The sequence below is a fragment of the Echiichthys vipera genome (assembly GCF_963691815.1).
Source record: "Echiichthys vipera genome assembly, chromosome: 4".
Classification (NCBI taxonomy): domain Eukaryota; kingdom Metazoa; phylum Chordata; class Actinopteri; order Perciformes; family Trachinidae; genus Echiichthys; species Echiichthys vipera.
Window position 1 is genome coordinate 13,033,282 of NC_139829.1, and position 24,686 is coordinate 13,057,967.

General features: G+C 38.9%; 2 protein-coding genes across 4 annotated transcripts in view; one reads left to right on the forward strand and one right to left on the reverse strand.

The window, feature by feature from the left end:
• Window positions 1–899: 899 nt before the first annotated feature.
• Window positions 900–14,865, reverse strand: mthfd2l (methylenetetrahydrofolate dehydrogenase (NADP+ dependent) 2 like; the record flags this gene model as incomplete). Of its 2 annotated transcripts, none has more annotated exons than XM_083911947.1 (8): window positions 900–1,015; window positions 1,355–1,480; window positions 3,580–3,672; window positions 9,573–9,680; window positions 11,503–11,655; window positions 12,249–12,371; window positions 12,559–12,743; window positions 14,720–14,865. In XM_083911947.1, the coding sequence occupies 8 exons, from the start codon at window positions 14,860–14,862 to the stop codon at window positions 900–902; spliced, it is 1,047 nt and encodes a 348-aa protein (XP_083768073.1). The 2 variants fall into 2 exon arrangements, with proteins under 2 accessions (XP_083768073.1, XP_083768072.1); XM_083911946.1 differs by having other exon boundaries at window positions 12,550–12,743; window positions 14,720–14,862.
• A 6,044-nt stretch (window positions 14,866–20,909) lies between these two features.
• Window positions 20,910–24,686, forward strand: part of slc20a2 (solute carrier family 20 member 2) — a 41,965-nt gene continuing 38,188 nt past the window's right edge. Inside the window, exon 1 of one of the 2 annotated variants that reach the window (XM_083912426.1) lies at window positions 20,910–21,146. The gene's annotated coding sequence lies outside the window, so the exon portion shown is untranslated. The other variant, XM_083912429.1, reaches the window with a different exon arrangement.

Below are 24,686 nucleotides of genomic sequence, written 5' to 3' on the forward strand. Positions count from 1 at the left end.
TCCATCGGCACACACACCCATGACATAGCTGGATTTAAATCGGCAAAGTCTTACTTTAATTCTACTAAACTAACATATAAAGCATTACTAAAAGTATTTATTAATATTATTAAAAATTAATAATTTCAGATTATAACCCTTTATAAAAGCTCCCTTACTAGCGAGTGGTACCACAATCACTTTTTAAAATAACAATCTGAATCATATTCACTTTTCATTTGACGTCAAAAGGGCTTTTTACAGGAAGAACTGTGTGATGGCAGAGAAATTGCTGTGTGTGGAATAAGCTCAAGAAGAAATTCTTGGCAGTACTTGGGTTTAATACCTCATGACCACAATGTCTCGACTGCAGCCGAGGACTGTTGTTGCATGTCATAGCCCTCTCTCTCTTGTGAAGACCTCCCAATAAAGACAAAATGCAATAAGAACAGGTGTCTGGGAATCAGGGGAAAAAAGACTAAGAGATTGCAGCACTGGCACAGCATTGTTTTTCATTTAATACTCCTTTTCCAGTGAATCTGGAATGTTCAAAAATGAACCAAAACGACTTCAGTAGAAAAAATATTAATCTTAAAAAGTGAACTCTGAAATAAATAACTTGAATAAATAAATAAATAAATAAATAAATGAACAGATTGAAAAATATAAACAAAGTATATATCAAGTAAGTTTCCCAGCAGGTATGAAGTCTTGAGCTCATGGATTTTGAAATAAAATGATGTTTGATGTTTGGTCAAGTGTGTGTAAACCTAAATTAATTTATATGTATATGCATGTGTGTGTGTGTATGTATACAATACATGTTGTACTGTATATCATTCAATAAAACGAATATATGTGTGTGTGTGTGTGTGTGTGTGTGTGTGTGTGTGTGTAGGTGTGTGTGTGTGTGTGTGTATTTAATGCATCAGTGCGTTTCTGGCTGCGGTCACAGTGTTCTTCATCAGCATGGCGACTGTCATCGGACCGACGCCTCCGGGAACAGGTGTGATGAAACCTGCCTTCTCCTTCACTCCTACAAGTCAAATACATTGAGATGTAATCAAGCTACACTGTTTAATACCAAGAACCAGAGATAAGAACTGTGATATCAGCAGGGCACTAACTTTACTTGTTTTGGTATACTATGTATACCGTCCTGAAGTAAAATATAACTAATAACAATTATAAAATGAAAAGGTAAAACTAATGATCAGCAAAAGTTTGACATAAAACACACCTCTTAGTAAAAAGACCTTGTTCAACGATTTGGTTTTGCTGTGCCCCTTCTGAACAAACATCTGCTTAGAAATAGACATTTTTTACGGCTTTGTTTGAAATTATTTCTATTTCATAGAAATCTTCTTAAATTTACCCTCAAAGTCCACGTCACCGATGAGCCGGAGTTTCCCCGTGTTTGGGTCCTGGACGCGGTTTATTCCCACGTCAATAACTGCTGCGCCTTCTTTCACCATATCTGCTGTGATCAGCCCAGGAACGCCTATACAGGAATCATGGAGGGGTTTACAGTTAGAAGAAGACACAGCTTCATTAGTTCTTGTACTGTTTTGATTATTCCATCAGATCAGGGTGGGGACACCAGCACCAGCATTACTCCTGGAGAACTACCTAGACTCATGCACGTTTTGTGGTCTATAATAAAATGAATTTAATATGCACCTCGTAAGCAAAATATTATTTGAAATAATTGTGATCTTAAAACTAGATGTTTACACAGGACCCACCCTGGGGGCCTTGGTGATTCAAGGAAGTTTTATTTTTTTGGCCGAATCGATGTTTACGAACAGATCTGCATCACTTTACTGTTGGACCATCTCACTAACACCTGCTGCTCAACATGTTGACTTGATAGACATTAAAGTTTGAGCCCTCAAAAACTATTTCAGCACTCCAGTCGGTTGAAAAAGCATCTGATGTTCCTATTCCAACCACCAACGTAATGAACCCACATCAGGACAAAGATACAAGTTGTGCAGGTTCCAGTAAGTTTCACTGAACAGCAACTCTCCTATTAATTACATGTTCTTGTGGACAAATTAACACTTCATCTTGGACTTAGAAGTCAGCATACTGTGGCCTCAGCTGACTGTCTACGAGGAAGGAAATAATAATTAAGCATTGGTTATTTATTTTGATAACCACTCCACTTTGAAGACAGCCGCCACAAAGCTGTCAGACTGCAAGTAGAGCTAGTCAACAAAGAGTCAAATAACAATTAAGTACCAACCTTAGAAAACATATATAATATACAGTAAAACACACAGACATCAGAGGAGCTCACTGACACGCTAACCCCCAAGCAGACCCAGACTATAATTTCTTACCAACTGCAATTACAACAATTATATCCCCAACACACACTTAATTTTCAATATTAAACCCAGACGTACACTAATTCCCAAGTGACATGAGAACAGTTTTTGACAGTTGCACAGTGGCTGGATAGAGTTCACTTAATCATACAGTGCAGCATAAATGCAGTTCCTTATTTCCAAACCTGACAGTTCGATGAAAAGAAAACGAGTTGCCCTTCCCAGAGGGCTGCTTTCAGTCATTAGGAAACTGATTCCTACAACTCCTATTTCCTCCAAAGCGTGTACAACATGGCACCCCCTCAGGCATTCACAGTCACTTGCTGGTCTTTCAACAGACACTCAAATCCGAACCTGCATTGATGGATTGTCTCCCATTCCAGCTGCCACACATCACTATCGTAATATTGAAAAGCTGTGAGCACACTTGGGGCAGAGCAAAAGGGCAAATATCCTGAAACTCCAGAGCAGATTATTTTGATTTTGACGTGATCAATGCAAGTAAGGGCTTGTTAGCACTTTCACAATTTGTCCTGGTTTACCTGGCCACACGATTGCCTCTACTGCACTTCCAACATAATAAAACTGCATCCGACACTGGTTTAAGGAGTGTACACTTGACGATTAAACTGCTTCAGTAATACCATTAAAAGTAGTCAGTTAAAGTAAAATGTGTCTAATTTGAAATGCTGAATTGCAGTTAATAGAATACATGTAAAAGTATGGTCCATGCGGGAAACCGACATGAGTGGTTGCAAACATTATTAGCTCATTTGAAAGTGAAACAAAGATGATTGATATTATTGATGATTGATGTTATTACTCAGACAAATGTCCATTTGAATTTGCATTATGTTGTCATCTTTATTCTGATGTTTTTATTATAGTGGTGCTTAAAATAAAACAGGTGGCTGGAGTGGACATTACCAAGCTTCTTGCACAGACTGTCACATTCAAGGGAAAAGAAGAGACATTTGTTTTTGCAACAATCAGGTAATTTTATAATTTGTATCAACTTAATTGACACCATTCAAATTTGGTTTGAAATTGCCAATTTGGACAGAAATAGGTAATTACACAGATGCACCTCAGAGCTAATAGAAATTGTGAATCACTGAGAAATGAATATCAGATTGACCAAAACTGACTGATATGTTGTGAAACCCTCAGCGTGATTTTTGATAATTATAACTTTAAAGACTTTTCTCTATATCAGATGTGCCACTTTAGTAATTGTTTTATTGACAGGCATGTGGTGTGTAATTACCTGCAGCTGCAATAATAATGTCAGCCAGGCTGGTGAGCTCCTTCAGCTGTTCCTTGGGTGTACATCTGTGGGCAATGGTCACTGTAGCATCACCTGAGAGGAAACAGAGATTCCATGATTTAATGTCATGTCTGGTGCTTAAAGCAGTGAAACATTGTACAAAAAAAAAGCCATAGATTTATTTGTAACAGATCTCTTTTGGAATTACTTAATGAAGCAGCAGTCCCTCTCAAAACTGCGTACAGTGACAGTTACCCTGACTAACACTGGCATGTTTTATAGGGTTTCCTGAGGCGTGCCTTCAGTAAAGACCACCCCTGCTAATTTGCGAAAAACACATTACACATTTATGAAACAATAACCTTTAGGGGAAAAGAGCAGAGGCATTATGTCACACAAAAATGGTGTTTTATTGAATGACTCAGGTGGAGCTGAAGTTTATCAATATTTTCTAAACCTCACAAGCTCCAGTTAATAAAACAGCTGCATTTTTTTTAAATCAAAAGCTGTCATTTCAAACATGTCTTATAGTAGCAGGATGTCCTTTCTTTCATATAAAATACTGAAAAGAAATCAAGATTAGGTAACATTTAAGAACCAGCTGATGAATATTGTGCATGGACTACATGAAACTTGTACAACTTTATGTTTTATGCATTTTGGTGATTTAAAAACAACTGCATTATTTGTTAGTTTTTACATTTGTCTGTAAGAAAGTTAATATCATATCCTACCATCCTTTCATAGCTTTGTTTTATTATATTCATCTGTCTGACTCAGCCCAGGTGGAAAACAGGTATTGATTGATCACACTGCACATTGACAGTAAAGAGTCATGCCATGAAGCATGCCACAGTATAAAAAAAACTGTGAGTTTTTACAAGGTTGGAAAGGTAGAAGCTAACAGCTTTTGCTCTGGGTATGGCAATTCTTATTGCTGTGAATGGTACAAAATTCACGGCTCAGTAGTAATAGGTAAGACAACGATTAGAGAAATTATCACCTTGTTTATCATATTACTCGGTCCTAAAATTCTCTTCAATCTCATCAAAGCAGTGGTTCATTCTCCCGTGCACTATGTGGCTGATGGTACATTTCACAATGAGCATAGGCAACATGACGTCAGTGTGACAACATCCGGCATAGTCACAAGTGAACTGAGACCAGGAGTACAGATGTGAGCATGAAAAAGAGGATCGCACAAGGAAGGCTTCTAGGCAGCCAAGAATGAGAGGGAAGGAAAGGCAAGTCACAGCACATCAAACCTCCAGGACGCATACCTGGAGGTTTGATGTGCGTTTGATGAGTGTGTGTAAGAGAGAAAGAGAAAAGGAAGTGAACTGACCTCAAAATCAAAACAAACACATTAAAACTCCATAAAATGATATAATCCCCCCCAATACACTGACGTTTATCAGAGATCCAGTTATATCAGGTGTTGGTTTTTAGTTCTTGTAACCTTGTCATTGTGTGTTGGTGCACATTCAGTTCCCCTTGTCTTTCTAGGAACAGTAAAAAGTAAAAGCCAGAGTTTCTAACATACACAAAATTCTACAATCATACTTGATGTTGGACTTTAAGAATGCATGTTCAACATTCTTTAAAGGGACATATTATGCTCATTTTCAGATTCATACTTGTATTTTAGGTTTCTACTTTTCTCCTTCTACATTAATTGTATGGAACTCTGTTTCAGTGCTTGCATCTTTAAGACCCCCTCCAGAATAAACCCAATCTGCTCTGACTGGACAGAGCTTCCAGGTCTTCTGCATCTGTGCTCTCTGCGTCTCAGCACCATCGGTACAGCCAAGGAATGACTCACAGCCCTGAAGCGGCACTTTCTACTTATATCAGGGCTGCCCCAGCTACCTTTTACTGAGCTCCGAATATTGGCTACTAACCAACAGCGAATATCTGGATGGAATATGGAAAAGAGAAAAGCGTCTGTAAATGACAGCTGAAATGTAAACACTGTGCCGCAACACATGTTTTTGGGTTTAATAAAAGGCATTCTTTTTTTAACAAATGTGTAAAAAAAAACAATAATAAATGAAAATCCAAATATCTGGGTCCAACCGTAATATAGTATAGTTATGACATCACAACCGTACAGTCTTGTTTGTGTCTTAGCGCCTGTGCGTGTGTGTGAGGGAGAAAGAAAGTGTTTATACGTGAAGAAATATTCTGGGGGGAATAGTATTAATGTGTCTGTGTGTGCGTGTGCCAATGCCCCACATCCTGCATGTGCTAACTATGACAAGGAATACTGCATATATTTATGGGTGGAGAACATCTCAGATTCTTCATAAATCCTCAACAAGTGTGAAGCACATTTATACCACGTTTACTGACTAGCAGCAAGCCCACTCGGGTGTTGCCGTCTGCTATTAATTTAGATGATAAAAACTGCAAACTCATCAAAATCTGTGTTCAGAGTGTAAAAAAATCCTTAAATAACCCTTGGATGACGAACGGGTTAAGAAATGCTTGTAAGAAAAAAAATTATCTGTACAGGATGTTTCTTAAAAAAAGAACCGAAGACGCAGAGAGCCGGTATAAAAGTAAAAATAAAAATACTACACCAGTTTAATAGATAAAAGTAAAGGCAATACCAAAAACACATGGGGTGTGATAAATACTGTCCTGAATAAAGGCAAGGCCAAACCTATTATTCCTGAGTTCATCACCAAGAATAATATGGATATTTATGCAACAGAGGAAATATCTTACAAGTTCAATAATTATTTAGCAAATATTGGCTCCAATTTATTGCAACACATCCCAGATGAAACCATTGACGGTGGAATTATTCCTGATAGTGTAAACAGCATTTTCCTTGAGAGTGTCCAAGTAAGTGAAATTTTGTCAATTGTGAATAAATTGTCAAATAAAAAGTCAAATTATTATGCAGATATGAACATGTCACTGATAAAACAAATTATAGATGTTATCGCTGAGCCTTTCACATATATCTGCAACCTATCCTTTACAACAGGAACATTTCCAGACCACATGAAAATAGCCAAAGCGGTTCCACTTTTTAAAAAAGGAAATAAAAATGATGGCTCCAATTACAGACCCATATCCCTACTACCTCAGTTATCTAAAATTTTAGAAAAACTTTTTGTGTTGAGACTGAAAAATTTTATGGATAGAAATAAAACATTACACAGTAGTCAATGTGGTTTCCGCACTGGTCATTCAACTGCAACAGCAATTTTGGAAATGGTTTCCAAGTTTTTGTTAGTATTTTTGTTGACCTGCAAAAAGCGTTCGATACTTTAGTTTAGATCATGGAATATTATTGAGAAAACTATGTAAATATGGTATAAGAGGAATGGCTCATCAGTGGATCACAAGCTATTTAAATGAAATAAAGCAGTTTGTTGAAATCAATAATACAAAATATAAAAGTTGTCAAATAACTTGTGGTGTACCCCAAGGATCGGTACTAGGTCCAGTACTTTGCCTTCTTTATGTCAATGACATTGTGAATGTTTCCAGTCTACTAAAATGTATTTTGTTTGCGGATGACACTACTTTATTTTATGCTGGCAAAATATAAAAGAGGAGTTACACGTGGTAGAGCATGAGTTTGGGAATATTATGAGATGGTTCAATGCAAATAGACTGTCCTTAAATATTAGTAAGACTAAATTTATGATTTTTAGTTGTACAAATAAGGACTTTGATGTAGCATTGTCAGTAAAAGGTGTGGAGATTGAAAGGACCCATGTATTTGAGTTTATAGGAAAAAGGTATCCCAAAACATAGCTGTGCTGCACAAGGTTAAAGTATTGGTTAATAAGTGTGCCTTGATTTTGCTGTATAATTCACTGATTGTTCCACATCTCACCTATTGCATTGAGGCATGGGGGAGTGCGTATAAGACGCATATTGATCCAGTCTTCAAACTACAAAAACGTGCCATTCGCGTCGTAAATGGAAGTGGATACTGGGATCATACAAATCCAATATTTATACAATTAAAAATTCTCAAATTCAATGAATTACGAGTATTTAGCCTTCTCAAAACAATGTACAAAGCTCACCAATATACATTACCGGAAAATTTGCAAAAGAGATTTGTTAAGAGAGAAAGTAGTTACACATTAAGAGGAACTGAAGTCTAAACCAGAGTTTAGAATAAAACCAAAGGAAAGATGCATCTCAATTCAAGGTGTCAGTCTGTGGAACAATTTAAATAATGAAATTAAAACTTCTGAATGACTTTTTATTTTCAAAAAACGTTTAAAAGCGCTATTATTAGAAACATATGATGATGCTATTTAGCAGAAAAAGTGATTTATTTTGTATTCGTTCTGCAAAGTTGACATATGTAAGCGCACCAAATTGGATTTTTTTTTTTTCATTATTTGTGAAATGCTGACAAGGGGCAGACATTATAAGTTTATTTCTTCTTTCTATTCCCTTTCATTTCTTTTCTAATGAATGAAATAAAAATGAAAATGAAATGAAGTCCTGACGTTTAAGGGACATTTTCTGAATACGATGTGTGTGCATTTCTCTGTGGATTGAGAGTATTGTCAGTTTAAGATGCATCTGGATTGTATTTTGACATGCTTTCACTTGTTGGATTTCCACTTCAATGAAATGTAATGGAAGGCCTGAGTAAAAAGAATGGCTGTCAAACATTATCTAAGTAAACTTTGTGTGTTGACAACTGGCTTTGCAAATAATGAAATCTAAGAGTTACATAATAGCTTCAACGGGGACCCTAGATACTCAGTGTGTACAAGTATATAAGATTGCAAAGTGAAAGTGTCTTGATGGAAAAAAAAGTTTTCCTTTTTACGTCAAAAAAGTTCCTTTAAATCCTAAAAGAAACAAATTAAGATATCCTGTTGAACCACCAGTCTATGATACATTATATACAGTATAAATACAAAATCTCCAGTTTAACTCCCGCAAGGGACTAATATTCATATTGGTATTTCCTCCTTTTCTCTCATTCCATGTTTTCTGTCCTTCAGTGTTGAGTATTTAATGAAGGAAAAATCCCCCATTATGAGTAAGAAAATACATACAGTACATTGAAGAAAACATCGGGATTATTAGAGTAATGTTCCAGAGACTTCAATGGGGTCTGGTCTGTGTTACACTCCTACAGCGGTCATCTCTTCCTCTTCCTCCTCTGACAGACATGCTTAATTGCATGCATAATTTAAAAAAGGGTTGGTCTGGTTTGAATGGCATTACATACACAAGCTGGCTAAGACCACCACTGATTTCCGGTATGACGCAGCCCCCTGAATGACGGTCAGTAGGGACTGCAGCTACGTTTCGGTCTAATGACCTTTATGTCTGATGGAGTTCAAGACAACCCCCGAACACCAACCACTTAAATTATATTTAACAAACAGAATTAGTAATAAGGTACGTCAAACCTTTGCATCAAAGCATTCTTTTTAGCTGTTCCTTCTGTTACAAAAACTTCAAACAATCTTCCCTGACAGCTGAAACTTGTAATTACTACGCAGACTATTATACAGTTTGTTTGCATTCAGCTGCTACTAAGTTGTTAACATCTTTGTGTTAATCTGACCTGTAATACTGCTATACTTTGACAGGTCTAATATATCTTGTTGCTTCATCTCATACAGCAAATTCCATGCAATACCCTTCCAAATCCCCTCCCTTCTTCCTATACCCATATAAGGACAGTTGATCCGTCTGCCAAAAGTCTCGCCCTGTTCATACTCTTCCCTCACAGTCCCTGTTTTTTTCCTCTTGGAACTCCTCCGGCAGGATGTGCATCAGCATTTATTGTTTGATTAAAAAGGTGAGGAATCATTAAAGCCTTTATTTAACGATCACATTCTGACGACCAAAGCAACACCTATCTTTCATGGAAAGCCGAGATGGCGTAATATAATTTGCATACAAGGGCAGCACTCAAATCTTATTACAATACTGACTCACCTGCACAGACAAAGATAAACGTGCATACATGCACACCCACAGACACTTACCTCCGGGGCGTTCATGCTTGCGATCAGTGTGCAGCAACATGGCGATGGGCATTCCGACATTTTTGGAGCGACCAGCTACGAGCACATTCTTCCCCACTGTGTCAATACCTGCACAAACACATTTTTCAGGGGGAAATATTTAATAAATTATGATTCACTTCACTGATGATCTGAAATAAAGGAGAACTTGAGCATGCAAGGAGGAAAATTGTGTGATGAACACATAATGCTGAACAAAAACATCACAGAGAGCCCAGGGTGGTATTTCACCTTTGACTGATCAAATAGGCATGTGGAGGGAGGTTATTCTGCCGGCTGCACCACAGCCTGGCACCACAATGTCGCGCCTGTGACAATTACTACATCTATTGTCAGTCGATACCAAAGTCATTAAAGTGATTGATAGAGGGAGGACAGGTATATTGGACTGATATTTCAGTTTGCTAATAAAGTTTCTAAATATACGAATGTTGGCCAGCTGTGCTGTCAATTGACAAACACACCAACACACTACAGCAATGAAATTTGATTATATTATATATATTATTATTTTTGTGTATTGTCTTTCTGCTTCCCCTGTCAACAATACTGGTTAAAATGTCTGACTAAATGAAGGCCTTTTCTCCTGAGATTGCTTGAAGAATGTTCTCCGAGAATACCAGCTTTTTCACCTTCAGGAGCATCTTCAGATTAGTTGGAATTCTGAATTTTAAATTGAGCAATGTTCATAGGGAAGGCTGAGAAAAAAACACTCTTGTTACAGAGAGAAATTAACCTTCACCCTCTCATCCTCAACGCGTTCTTAAAAAGGACAGCAGAAAGCATACTACGCAGCTTCAACACCGTCTGGTAGGGAATTACAAAAATCCACTGATAGTAGCTGATAGTGAAAACCGTCATCAGGGTCTCTCGCTCCTCTATAGAGTAGAGGGCACTTATCTGTCATACCTTCATGATCATCATAAACACTTCAACCGCCAGCATTGTTAAGGACTCTCCCCCATGCTCTCACACACTCTTCATGTGACTATGCAACTCAGCAATCCGGCCTCTGAGCCACAACAGCTACCTGAAGTGAACTAACCGAACAAATCAGCAGTTCATTTTGATTGAATGGTTAAGCTGTGGGTGTATATGAACAACAGCATTCTGTACCTGGTTTAACAAGTATAGCATCAAAGTAGTTACTTCTTTTTTTTGTGTAACATTTCTTAATTCTTACACGGCACCTCCAAGAATACTCAGTAAGCAAGAAGCTAAACCACTACATAGCATGAAAATGTCCAAACACTTGATCTAGTAATGACTTCCTTTATTTAAATAATAAAAATACATCTTTTTAAGAATTATTTTAGCCAACCGAGCCTGCTCTTTAAGGATTGATATAGCATATTTCCATGTATCGCCGTTTTATTCAGAAAGGCTTCTTTCCTATTGGAAATTTACTTTGCAGCTCATTACACAAGAAAATCCAAAAAGTAGTTATGGATACCGCACTGAGACTACAACATTACACTACATTTCACTACTTATTTGCATTTGGCACAGCTGTTCACCCCAAGTTCTTAATTATTGAAATATCTACATTTTTAACTTGGTCAAAAAGCTGGCCGCGTGGTCCAGTGCATTCAAACAGCAGACAGATTTAAAGTGCAGTTAGGATCATTATTGTTAGGCCCCATCTAGTGGAACCCACATGAAAAGACAGGAGCACACAACAGCTCTTCCCTTTGCCTCCAGAGTTGACTTTACAAACGTTGGAATTAAAGAGCAAATATACGCAGAGGTTTAATGATTTATGGAGCAAAATTACAGAGGGATGACCATGCAGTTAGAATGATTAACTGTAAACATGCTTCTATTAAGTAATATTGAGATTGATTTAAAAAAATGAATAATACAGAAGTTTGAAGAGGTTTTTATGGTTTACCTGCTCTTTTGATGATCTCCCAGACAGCAGCAGGTGTGGCAGGCACCATGGATCTCTGGTCCAGACACAGCTTACCAATATTCACAATATGGAAGCCGTCCACATCCTTCTCTGGAGCGATGGCGTTACATACTGCTCGCTCATTTATGTGCTCTAGAGAGGACATGGATTAAAACAGATTCTCATTGGCATTACACACAATAATGCTCAGAACATAACGGTTAATTGTTGACCACTACATCATGACCACAATAGGAAAAGCACAGGTGTAAATAATGAAACTAGTAATGGATGAATTCCATTGAGCTGCATTGATGTCAGGTTCTTGTTGTCATGGATTCTCACTCAGTCTCTCACTGCAACACTTGAACAGAGAGAAGCTATCGTTAGTGTTATTGGTAACACCTGTGCTTATCCTACTATGACAAGTCAAAATGTCTTCTGAGAGAAAAGCCTGTCAGGGTAACATCAGGTCGATCAAAGGCAAGAAACTTCATTCAAGCTATTAAACTTCGTCTGTGTCGACAAGTCAAGTAAGAAAAATGAGGTGTAGTAAACCAAACTTTTACCATAATAGAAATATACCAAAAGGCCACCTTAGTGTGATTTTCACATTGCTTCTGCAATGATTTTACACATGCTGTAGAGACACGATCATTGGAAATGTAACTGTACAGACTGGCTCATTTGTTTAACTTTGATGTCAGTGAGGAAAACGCATGTGCAGCTGTGGTGCCTGTGTTTACCGGGAAGTGGCAGCTGCACCAACAGGCCACTGACCCTCCAGTCACGGTTCATCTTGTCAATCAGCTCCAGCAACTCCTCTTGGGAAACCGAGCTAGGCCGCACCACTGTGTCACTGGAAATACCTGGTGAGTACATACACATCACACAGACTTCAAAATGTAGCCACGTGCATGTTCATTTGTAGTTACTATACATTGATTTTGGTTCTGGAAAATGTGTTTATCCATGTGTATCTATATGTCTGTATGTTTGTTGACCTGCATGATACATTATGCATACATGGTTCAGGATTGCATGCACTGCTCATACCCAGGATGCTGGCTGCCCGGGTCTTGTTCCTAACATAGGTACGACTGGCTGGGTCGTCCCCCACTAAGACAACTCCTAGGTGGGGTCTCATGTTGCCTTGGGCTACGAGCTCTTCCACATCACGCTGGATTTCTCTGTGGAGCTGACGGGCCAATTCTGTCCCCGAAATCACCACAGCGGTGTGCCTGGAGGGGGTAGACGCAGAAATATATCTAACACATTATTTCAAATAAAGCCTAGACAATGTGTCAGTTAGTCAGAAACGGCAGAAACTTGAACAGCAAGATTTTGGGATTTGAAGAAAACAATCGGCAAATTAATCAAAAATTTAAAAAGTCTGTTTCAAATGTGTCATAGGTACCAATATTTAAATTTTCAACATCAGTCACATCTATGTACATCTTTAAGATAATAAGAACAGCAAACCATACTGATATATTTATGTTAACACGTCAACATGTGAAATGAATCTGAGGTTAGACTTACCATGCTTGATTATATGAACTCTATTTTGACCATGTACATTGGGCACATCATTATAATGCCAGCCGGTTTGTACAGTAGATTATAATGTGTTTAGGAAAAAGATGCACACAGATCAACTCAACACGTTTGTAATTATGGCACTAGGGATGGCAGTGTCAGTGTGACCACCGCTTTGGTCCAGAATTAAATGTCCATGGACAATGTGGTCATGGTCCTCTGGGGAAAAATCCTACTGACTTCAGTAATAGCTCTGACTGTTCACGTAGCGCTACCATGAGGTTGAAAATTTGGGTTGGATTTGCATACAATGTCTAACACACATTCATGTCCCCTTCAGGAGGCTAGTTAGCTAATTGCAGCACTTCAGCGGTCTAATACACCTGCTGCTAGAAACAAAACAACCGTTTTCTTAGTAAAAAGTCAAGTAGATGCTACTCATTTAAGCTAGTAATACGGCTTAACGTTGATATTTTTTAATTATATCAAGTAAAATAGCATTGGTCTGAGTAACCACGGGTTTTTGGGTGTTTTTTTTTTTTAAGAACCGCAACCGCTGCAAGGGAAACGATCAGAAGTCATGTTAAAGTAACAAATTGGTGTTGTTTTCTTGCCTTCCGAGTGGAGCAGAGTCAATTTATGATTTTTCTTTTGAAATTGTGGCAGTTAGGCCTTTGTGTTAAGCAGAGACCTGGCCTCCCGTTGCATGTGACGTTCATGATTCAGATTCCTTCTCAGATACTTTCGTCCTTGAACTGAACTCCAGTACATTCGGTCATTGACTTGTATGGACTGCCTCTCAATATGCACGTAATCAGCTGCTAAGGCTTGTAGCATTGTAAAACATTTTCTTTTTTTAATAAACTCTGGGTTAGCTAACTACGTTATTGGTGCTTCGTTTTATGTGTAGGGACTCATACTACTGCAGAGGTTTGGTGCTATTTTGAGCAATATTGGTGATTTAAAAAAGCCGTTTGGATGGATTAGCGCTCTGCCCCGAGCTACTCGGTGTTAACCATGTCTGGCTGCTAGCGACTCTCTGGGATTTCTCTGTTAATACATGATCAACAAAAAAACTCTCTTGATGGCTTATTTGGTGTACATTCATACCGCAAAAGACTATGGGATGCTTTTACGCTGGAATGACACCGATCCAGAATTTAGCCAAAAACTGTCCGGCTGTTGACACAAATCTGTTAACGGTGATAAACGCTGGTTCGAGGGGGGCCCCTGCAAATTTTTGCCCAGGGCCCCAACAGACTCTAGAATCGCCTCTGGTGGTAAGCAGCCTTAACTACTGCGGAGGCCTAAAAAACGGTCATTGTCGTCACCTGTGAGTCGCATTAACGGCTTAAACTGACGCTAACCATCCTCTAGCAGCAACAGCCAACATCCACTGTAGCAATGCAGTGAGTCCTGAAACGGTGGACGGACTACAACCGGTGAAACTGCGGCGAATCGCGTTTATAATTGCTCCCTCAGCGAAAGGTTTGCCCGTTAAACCTGCCCTCTACCGTGAACGGTGAAACCTGCTGTCAATCATCATCCATCCTCGGACACGTGACGGTTACACACGCCTTCACCGGTGCTGCTCATCATCATCATCATCCCCTCCTGCAAAGTACTACCGAAGATTAAAAGACAAACAGCGGTGTTTTGAACAGGGGGTGCACTTTACCTCGTCGCCGACTGGTGAAGATGTCTCCTTTGACTCTCGCATTTTCTGTGCATCCGCAGTTTGGCCCGACAGCAGTGATGGTGTAACGTTAACGGGCTACAAATCCTGAAGGAGGAGCGTAGCGGTGAAACAGAGGCCGCCATGTTTGTGTGTGAGTGTGTGAGTGTGTCGGGGAGCGTGTGTACGTCGTGCGTGTGTGCGCGAGGAGATGGGGGGGCAGGGCAGTGCAGCGGATGAATGATGGGGCAGTTAGTCCTACACACACACACACACACACACACTGAGCATACTGTTGTTAGTGAGGAAGAGGGAACGGGGTTTGAGGTGATTTTTTTTTTCTATTATTTATTGCAAAATGAATGAAATAGGAAACATTACAAAATTGGAAAATAGTACATTTTATCACAAGTTAAAAAAAGAAAAAATATATATATATATATACAGTATATATATATATATATAATGAAGTGAAAACAGGTTAACCCTGTTGAATATAATTATTATATACACCGGAGAGCAAAATTAGATTATTATTAATACTTGACTTTTCTTAAATAATAATAATAAATAATATTTTTTGTTCATAATTTGATAGAATATCTGCTGTGGCTATACCACTGCTGCATGTTTTTGTTTTAAATACCCTAGGCACTTTAACAGAAGCCTTTATTTTGTGAAAAAAAAAAAAACAGTGACCAAAAATAAAAGACCCGACGCCGGATAAGCGGTTGAAGATGAGATGAGATGACAATTAGAGGACGGTAACCATTGTGTCAGAAGAGAAGATACTAAACAATGGGTATAAGGGCTATAGGATTCAAAAATGAATAGGAAGACTAGAGTCGCTTGTCTGGTTTGATCTTGGTCTGTTCTTCAGCCTCTTCCACAGTTCGATAGCTGTAGTGGGTTTCTTAGACATTACTTTGTTAACAAGGATTTTCCAGAGATTCCAGTTTAGATCTGGACTCTGACACTTCCTCCTCCAAATTTAATTGTCTTCTTTAGATACTTTGGGTTCAGTCTTTCCTTTTCTTTTTTGTATGCATACTGTTGTCTACACATCAATTGGAGTATGTCTCCAGTGGCATTTAGTGTTTTAATTATTTCATATTTGGGTTCCTATTTCATGGCTGCAGATTTAAGAGTAAATCCAAGTTTAGCCAAATAAATGTCACAGTAGACGGAGCAATAGCCAAAAATGAAAAGCAGTCCGTGTCACAGCTACATCCTGTTTTGCCACAAGATGGCAGCAAATATTTGGTGCATTAACTCAATTGTTCTGGGTCCATTTTAAATGCTTGACATTTCAAAAGGAGGGAATGAGCATCAGGTGTCCACTCAGAAGATAATGTACAAATCACATGTATGTTAAATAGCTGACTGGATGTTGGTTGTTGTATTAAAGGAAAAAATGACTATGACCCAAAGCTTGCTGGTTCATTGGAAGACGTTTCACTTAAAGAAGCACGTCTTCTATAAATGACGCAACTAAAAGAAAGGTGCCTGGGTGGGTGCACAATGAACATGACTTTGACTGGAGTTTATGTCCAGTCTCATGCTTCAAGTCAGGGTTTACTTTTCCAATCTTTAATCAAGACCAAACTTAAATGTTAAGTTGTCTAATATAAAAACCTAAAAGTTAATATCTGTGTTAAATATGTTCATTGTTAACTGGTTGTCATTGACAAATTAACCTGGGTGGGAAAACCTGGACAGAAGACAAGATGTTTTGCAGCATATGTTTAAAAGAAAATCACACATGAAATCCATGTTTTCATTGTAAACTTCACAATGAATTCTCTCACGGGAGAACGTAGTTTAGGGACATTTCACATATGAAATAACACTTTTGATAAAAGTCTGAACACACATAAATTAATCACAAACAAAATGCTGTTTTAAATGTGAATTCACTTATTCCACACACTTATTCTTACATTTCATGTGAAATACCTGAAAATCTTGTGTCCATGTCTGTATCATGTTAATTTACCACAAACTAAATGACCAAAAATGGCTGCACGTGAAATATTCGCAGTCGTGTGAGCAAACAAACTAACATGAACCAGCTATATTTGAAGTCACCAGTGTAAGCGAGATAATGTACAGATGTAACACCATGGTTACTGTGAGGACTAAACACTTACAGATCACAGTACTGTGGGTTATGTAATTGGATTCCAGCATATTGGTGTTAAAAACTTCAGTTAGGAGCATTGGTAAAGAAAGAAAAGAAAACTTAAATGTATCATAAACAAATAACATCTAAAATGTAGATTCAAGAATTCAAAAATAACAGAAAACACCTGTTAAAACATGCAAGTATCACATCATTCTGAAGTCATAAAGGTTATAGGTAAGGTTAAAGTACATATGACACATGTAGAATAGAGGTTTGTTTGAGTGGTGGGAGTGTATTCAGAAAATGTGGTAAACACCGCACCCAACCAGGCTTGCCCGCACACGAGACTAATACAGAATGTACTCATTATCCCGTGTGACAAAGCTAAGCTGCAGTTTACCTAATTAATGGCTTTTACATACTGTTTGCCAATCCATAGGTTAATTGCGTAACTCGAAAAACTTTCCTTTAAAACAGAAAAAAGAAAATTTACATTATTTGTTGACATAGCAACATGCATGTGATCTGCTGCAAAACCCCAACATTTTAAGGTTTTCTGATCCAGTTTATTATAACAACACAGACTGTATAGTAAATAGTGCAGTTGCCAACCGAATACAACATGGCATGAGAAGACTCCAGGAAAGCAAGAAAAAATGAGGATCGATTTCCTGTAAGTGTGATGAAGCTGTGATATTTGTTGTGTGACTGTTAAGAGAGCAGACCGTACATCTGAGGCACAAGCGGTTGACCCTCGGTGTTTGGTTGACAGGTGCTGCGGTGAAAAAAAAGTTCTTTTTACAAGCTTCTGAACCAAAATGAATTGCTTTTGGATCATATGGAAGTGGACTGGTAGCTGGAGACGTGTCAGTGCACTGACAAGGTGCCCTTGAGCAAGGCACAGAACTTGCTCGGAGTGTCCTTCATGGGCAGCCACACTCTGACATCATTCGTGTATAGGTCCTGTTTACATGTATTTCTGGACTGTCTGTGTGTGTAATACGGTGAAAAATGTAATTTCCCCTCAGGGATCAATAAAGTCTTCTTCTTCTTCATCCTCCTTATGTGTCAGACAGTTTAATCCAATTTCAAATATTTGACAAACTGCATCTTAGAAGTCTTGCCATCTTTTTTTTTTTTTTAGATTAATTTTTTGGCCGTTTTTCAATCTATATTATATAGGACAGACAGGAAATGGGGTGAGAGAGAGAGAGAGAGGGGGAGACATGCAGCAAAGGGCAGCAGGTCGGAGTCGGACCTTCAACCTCTTTACATGGGGCGGCTGCTCTAACCACTCAGCCACCGGCCGCCCCAAAGTCTTGCCATCTTTACTCAGAAATTGATCCAATCTATTATCGATGTAACCAGGCACCAACATAGTTTATTTTGGTCTTTGGTCTAAGTTGAACTTATTTTGTGCAGTCCATGGTTTGAACCAATTCAGGGATACAGTTTTTGAAATGTTTCCATATAAGATTAGACCCAGAAAGGAGGTTAGGCAGTTTTTGATGCTTTAAATGTTTCCCAAGTCTTCTCCTTGCTTTTATCAAGTCGTCTAATTATACAATAGTTAATATATTGCTCCTCCTATACATAGCTGCTGGGTAGACGGTAATGATTCACTACATGTTTTTTAAAGCTTACTTTGGATTATTGATTACCATTCTCTTTCTTACTACTTGTTCTTTGCACACAAGTACATTTTGATTATCACTGTATGCCTTGTTAATCTACCTGTTATTGCATTTTTATTCTATTGTATTTTATGCACCTATTGTTATTGTATTTTGATTGATTTTATCTCCAGGGATTATCTATCTATCTATCTCTGTTAGTAATAAAAAGTATAAATCAACTAATAAATTGTGATATATTATAAAAGGTTACCCAGCAGTATAAAAAGTAATTAAAACCACTTTAAAATAAGACAAAATAAGATGATCCTTTATTAGTCCCACAGGGGGAAATTAACAGTGTGACAGTGGTCCTGTTACCTACCTCCTCCACCGGGTCAAGCAAGCACCCCCAGGACAGAGCTGGCTTTTCTAATCAGTTTGTTCAGTCTCTTCCTGTCAGAAGCTGTGATGCTTATATCCAGAGTCATAAACGCTTCCAGCTTCAACATTAAAGCGATGCGCACATTAATGCATCACTAACTATAATAGGCAATTATGAGTATATTTACTTTTGGTACTTTAGGTCAGTAAAAGTTTGAATGCACGACTTTTACTTGTATTTCTACACTTTAGGAGTACAGTATGCAAAATAATGCAAAATACCTCAATACTTCTTCCACCAATGGTAATGGATCCGAAGTTCGACAAGCTTAAATGCACTACTCATGGTTCAATTAATTATTTCAAGTATGGCAACCATTCATGAAGATGTGTCTTAAAGAAATCTATAGTTTAACGCTCGTAACTCATATCTACAATGTTGTACAATTACTATAGAGTCCCTTTTTCATGTTAATGTCAAGTCTATTATGGCTCAAGACATATTGTTTTTCCTGCTTGTGAGTGTTTGCCGCTCTTTTAAGGGATGATGTGGCTGGGATGAAGGAACTTGGGGCTTTGAAATGATATGTAAACACAACAATAACATTTGAATGTAATTGTTATTTTATCCTCACTGGGTTGAGCATTCAATTCTCTTACAAGACTGCAGGATTATGATGACAGGAAAAGCCCCGCTGGATTAAGGAGTGTATGTTGGCTTATAGAGAGTTGGCCAACAGGCTAAATACTTTGTGGTGTTGCCTTGTAATATGTTACGGCTGCGACCTTGTGTAGGTTGAGAAAGTGCACATGCCTGTGAGGTCCAATGTGGAATAATGAGGCAGGCTGAGCTAGGCGTGGGTGAAAATCTGTATAGAGGGTTAGTAAGAGTCAGTTGTTCCACCCAAACACTGGCTGAATGAAGAAGTCATGTCTCAACAAGCATTTATACAGTTCAAAAGGGAAATAATCTCTCAGATCACACACACACACACACACACACACACACACACACACACACACACACACACACACACACACACACACGTGCTTCTATATAATTATTAAGAAGAAGAAGAAAAGGTGAAAATGTGCAAATTGAAAACATTTGAGGTTGTTGTGGGTTGTTTAATCACTCTATATATTTTAATGAAACTAACAAACCTCTGCTTTTGCACAGTAATTTCACACTAGCGTCTGGTTTAATTACCTCCATGCGACCCCTCCTTTCTCTCTCCCAACCCACCCACACACACACACACACACACACACACACACGGTTGTTGACTGGCTGGGCTGGTTACGTAACACATTTATGCTTTACGCACGTGGCCGCAGACATAATAGCTGGCAATATTTTTGACGGATTAAACATTACCGTCGACTCAGTGATCATAACGTTCACGCAAACCATCCTTTACCTCTGAGGCGTAGAATAATGGCGAGGTCAAGGGAGAATTCTGCTGAAATAACCCATTTTTCCCATCAAAATGACTCCACTTGCCAAGGCGGATTCCTCTGCTCGGCACGTCTCCACCATAAAAAAAAATCCACAGTGAAAGCAAACTTTGGGGAGGGAACTGCACGATGTGTTTGCTCTTAACTAGAGGTGAAGGTACACTTAGTTACTATGTTTTGGTTTTCATTTTTGCTCGGGGAAAACGCGTTAAGTGTTATTACTTATTATTTCTAAAGGCTTTATAAGATTATAGAAATATTAGGAAAAAAATACAGTTATGTGAGTGTCATTTAAGGCAGAGTTTAAACACTGGAAATGCCCCTGCTGTTAAATAAAAACATTTGTATGCTGATCACTTCAATGTATTCTGCATTTAAAAAGAAATCAGATTTAAGATAAATGCTTTCACATGCTTGAATGCATTTCATCTAATATGTCAATCGAGCGATATCCCTAAACACGTTAACGGTATTAAGTGTATTCCCCCCTCCTCTCCCTACATAGTGTCACCATGCCCTTATCAGATTGACCACTACTCCTCTCTCCTCCTCCTCTTCTCCCCCCTCCTTCATCTAGCTGTCATCCTGAACAGTGTTGAGACGACGTTTCAATCCCGAAAACGCCCGGATGAGAGCAGCAGGCGACACTCAGGGCAACATGGTCGCATGAGTTGGCCGAGTCGAGGGGCAACCATACCGGTGGGGGGGACGACAGTCGCACTGCTGGAATCTGTGACATTTTCGACGCAACCTACGGAGAACGGTTCTGGGAAAATACAGTCAGCGATAGAGGCGTGGAGGCGGAGAGGAACGGCGCATTTCCCCCCTTGTGTGGTGTCCTATTTCGCTGGTAAGTACATTTTGTCTCGCAAAAAAACGCTGCCCCTGTGTCTTTTCCCCTTCGACGGGGTTCCTATCTTGTTTGGCCACTTTCTTCGGGCATTTCTTTGTGGTGTGAGCGCGTCTGTGCGTTTAAAAGGAGGAGGAACGGGGCCTGGTAAGTGTGTACACATCTTAACACAGACATGTCCGTGTATTTAAACCAGCCGCTGCAGCTCGTAGCCGCGCAGTGTTATCACTTGTATTCATGTGACAGGCATAAATGTTTCATTTCACCGCGAGTGGCTACATTTTGTTTTAGCGTGCTCGTGATTTGTTGCCAGTGGTCGCGCGCAACTATACTAGTGAATGGAGCTGCTGCTGCTGCTGCTGCTACACGTGTTTGTGTGACTCCACGTCCCAAAGCGAGATGCACAGTCTGCTGGTCCGTCCGCCGGTCAGGACCAGTGTGGGCAAGCTTGAAAAAGGAAAGGCAACGCGTGCACGGCTTTCAATGAGCAGCCAATCTAGTCACGCGAGTTAATTTCACTCTGTTGAGCTTTGCCGAGCAGACACTGTTTGACGACAAGGCGGGTCGACAACTGGGCATGCGCACTGTGCACTGCTGCCACTAACGCTCCATTGCCTCAAAATAATAATACATTGGGACTAGCCTATCCCAAACATCTCTAAAGGGCCTCAGGTCACTTCACTGAGCTTCGGGCTTTTGTTGTCACGTCACTGGCGTATCTACCTTGATAGTGGATGGTCTCATTGTTTCATCGCCAAACCTGATCTGTTCCATCTGTGATGGAAAGCCAGGCAGTCATTATGACATACAGTATGTCCCTGCTACTGAGGACCCCACCAGCCTCGGGCAAGGCACTTCCTTTGTCACCATGATAGATAACTAGATTTTCCAACAATAAAAATCACAAACACTGGAACATGTGCGATCAACATACAGTAGATGGGTGGAAAGGATAACAGGAGGTGCTGAAGTAAAAGTAGAAATACCGCACTGTTAAAAGTTCTTTATTGAAAATGTTACTGCAGGTGATGTGGACAACATACATCACAATAAGTTGTGAATCAATAAGGAGAAAAAAATTGGAAAATGTATCAATAATTTTTAAAATAGTGTTCCTGTGTTATAATCATGTCATATTTCTTGGTAGTTTTTTCTAGCCTTTTATTATATGGGATAGAAAGGAAATGGGGTGAGAGGGCAGCCAGTCTCTTTACATGGGGCGACTACTCTAACCACTCAGTCCCCCTTTTATTTATTTATTCATTTATTTTTTGTTTTGTTCTTGTTATAATAGGAATGAATGAATATTGATTTCCACTGACTCTATTTACTTGCCTGCACACAAATAGTGTGAACGTGTAAAAACAAAACAATCTTCCTTAAAAATATTCATCATTCATCATCCTCATTATTATCAATGTAGATGACATAATTGTTACTATTATTTCATCACGATAAAATACCATTGAAAGTGGTTTATAAATGATATTGAATTACTGCCCAGTCCTATTATAGTTTACTTTATATTGTCACATGTTCCTGTTATTTTGCCTACTCCCTGTAATTTCATATCCAATCTCCATATCATTTTCTTTTTATTTACCATATACCCCACACTAAACATATCTTATCCTGTGGACTATAACAGGCAGTGGAAGTAGATAGCATTCAAGCGGCCAGAAGAGGTAAATGATTAATCTTCATATTACGATAAGAAAGTGAGGAAGAGGAATGTGGCAGTGTCTGCAACTACCTCCATGTTTCAGTTGTTTTCTCTTTGCTGCAAAACGGTGACATCGGGTCTTTTACACAGCAGGGGCTAGGGAACTGGACAAATCATTTACACTGATTGTACACTGTATCTTGTCTAGCCATAAAGAAAGACATGAAAGTGCTTTATGATAAGATAGGCTGATTAATGACTTCCCTCTTTTTACACACCTTTTATGCTTTATGTGAACATATGAGTGCACAGTCTCAGTCTTGTCGCTACATTGTTTAGAAAACATAGCTACTTATCTATGAAGAAAAAAAAACTTGCACTAGAATGTATTTGCAGCTTTACTTATCTTTATACCTTAGATACACTATTTGTAGAAGTATTTAAAGGAGATTTATCAAAGTTCTTGCACCCGCACACACAGTTTAATCTGCTGTTTTTGCATTTGAAGCCGGCTTTCCACACATTTCAGTTAAATTTGTGTGTTGAACACCAGCAAGTCTCGCTGTAGTGACTCTGTCTCATCCGACAGCTTCAGCTGAGAGGAAAAAAAGTAATATCGCCATTGTTGCCCTCCCTTTGACTGAGCCTTAATTGCATTTTTTTTATCACTACCTTGTGGTATTAAGGTAGGTTCACAGAAACGTTAGGGACAGATTCGATTTTTATTTTGACTGTACTTTGACCTGCCCTTTTGTGAGTATAATCCTTTGGGGGGGGGGGAAACAATCGAGGCGGAGTGATTCACGCTAAATTGGCAGTTCAGTGGCGACAGGGTGCAGCCACAGCTTAGACCACACCGTCAATAGTCTCTCTTTTATGCTAACCCATAAATCCATATGCTTCATAACAGACACAGAGCAGTGCATAGTTAAGCAGCAGTGAAGTCAGGCAGCTTAAGCCTGTGTTTTGGAAGTCCTGCGTTGACGCTGGCTGTCAAGGAAGAAAAGGGAGGTATGTGTATATTGTGTAATGTTATCATGTTCAACACGATGCTGAGAAAGCAGAGTCAGACCAGTTTTTTTTCACAGAGGTGTGTTTTGCCTTCCCAGTACACGTGCACTGGCAGTTTGTGTTTCTAAGAAGCTCTGCCATCTATGACTCCACCTATACTTCCAGGTCAATGTTAAATTCACCTGAGGCCTCTCGCTCCTGACAAGAATGTTTTCCATGGGCGAGCAGGTCACACCACATTACTTCAGCCTCCCTCTGTGCACCTTTTTTTTTTTCCTCAAAGACTTTGCATTCAATGTTTTTTTCCTGTGAGACAATCAGTGTGACAGGATTGGTCTACAGAGTCTAATTCATGATTGCACTTCCAAAGCCATATTTTCATAATTGGGAAATCGTTCTGCAACAATTTGTTAATCATTTAGTCAATAGTTAAAAAAAAGAAAAAAAAACACAAAGCAAACATATACATTTTGGATTGATTTGGAAAGAAATGTAATCGCACAACAGGGATTTGCTGCCTTTTTGTTTTTAAAACTTAATATATATCTTGGACCTGACTCTATCTGCATTTTAGAATTAGATGGATGAATTGGTAATTGTAATAAATAACCTCAGACATATTTTTTGCCATTCTTGCAGTGTGATGTCTCGTTAAGTATTGTCTGATTTTAAAGTCTTGGTCTAGCTATGGACGGTATGTCAGACCAACAGATTTTCACTGCTATGGCAGGGTCGGTCAGTCCACCACTTTGTTCCAGACTGAAATATCTCAACAATTATCAGATGGATTAAGATCACATTTTGTACAGCCTTGCATGATCCCCAGAGGATGGATCCTAATGACTCAGATGATCCCCCGACTTTTC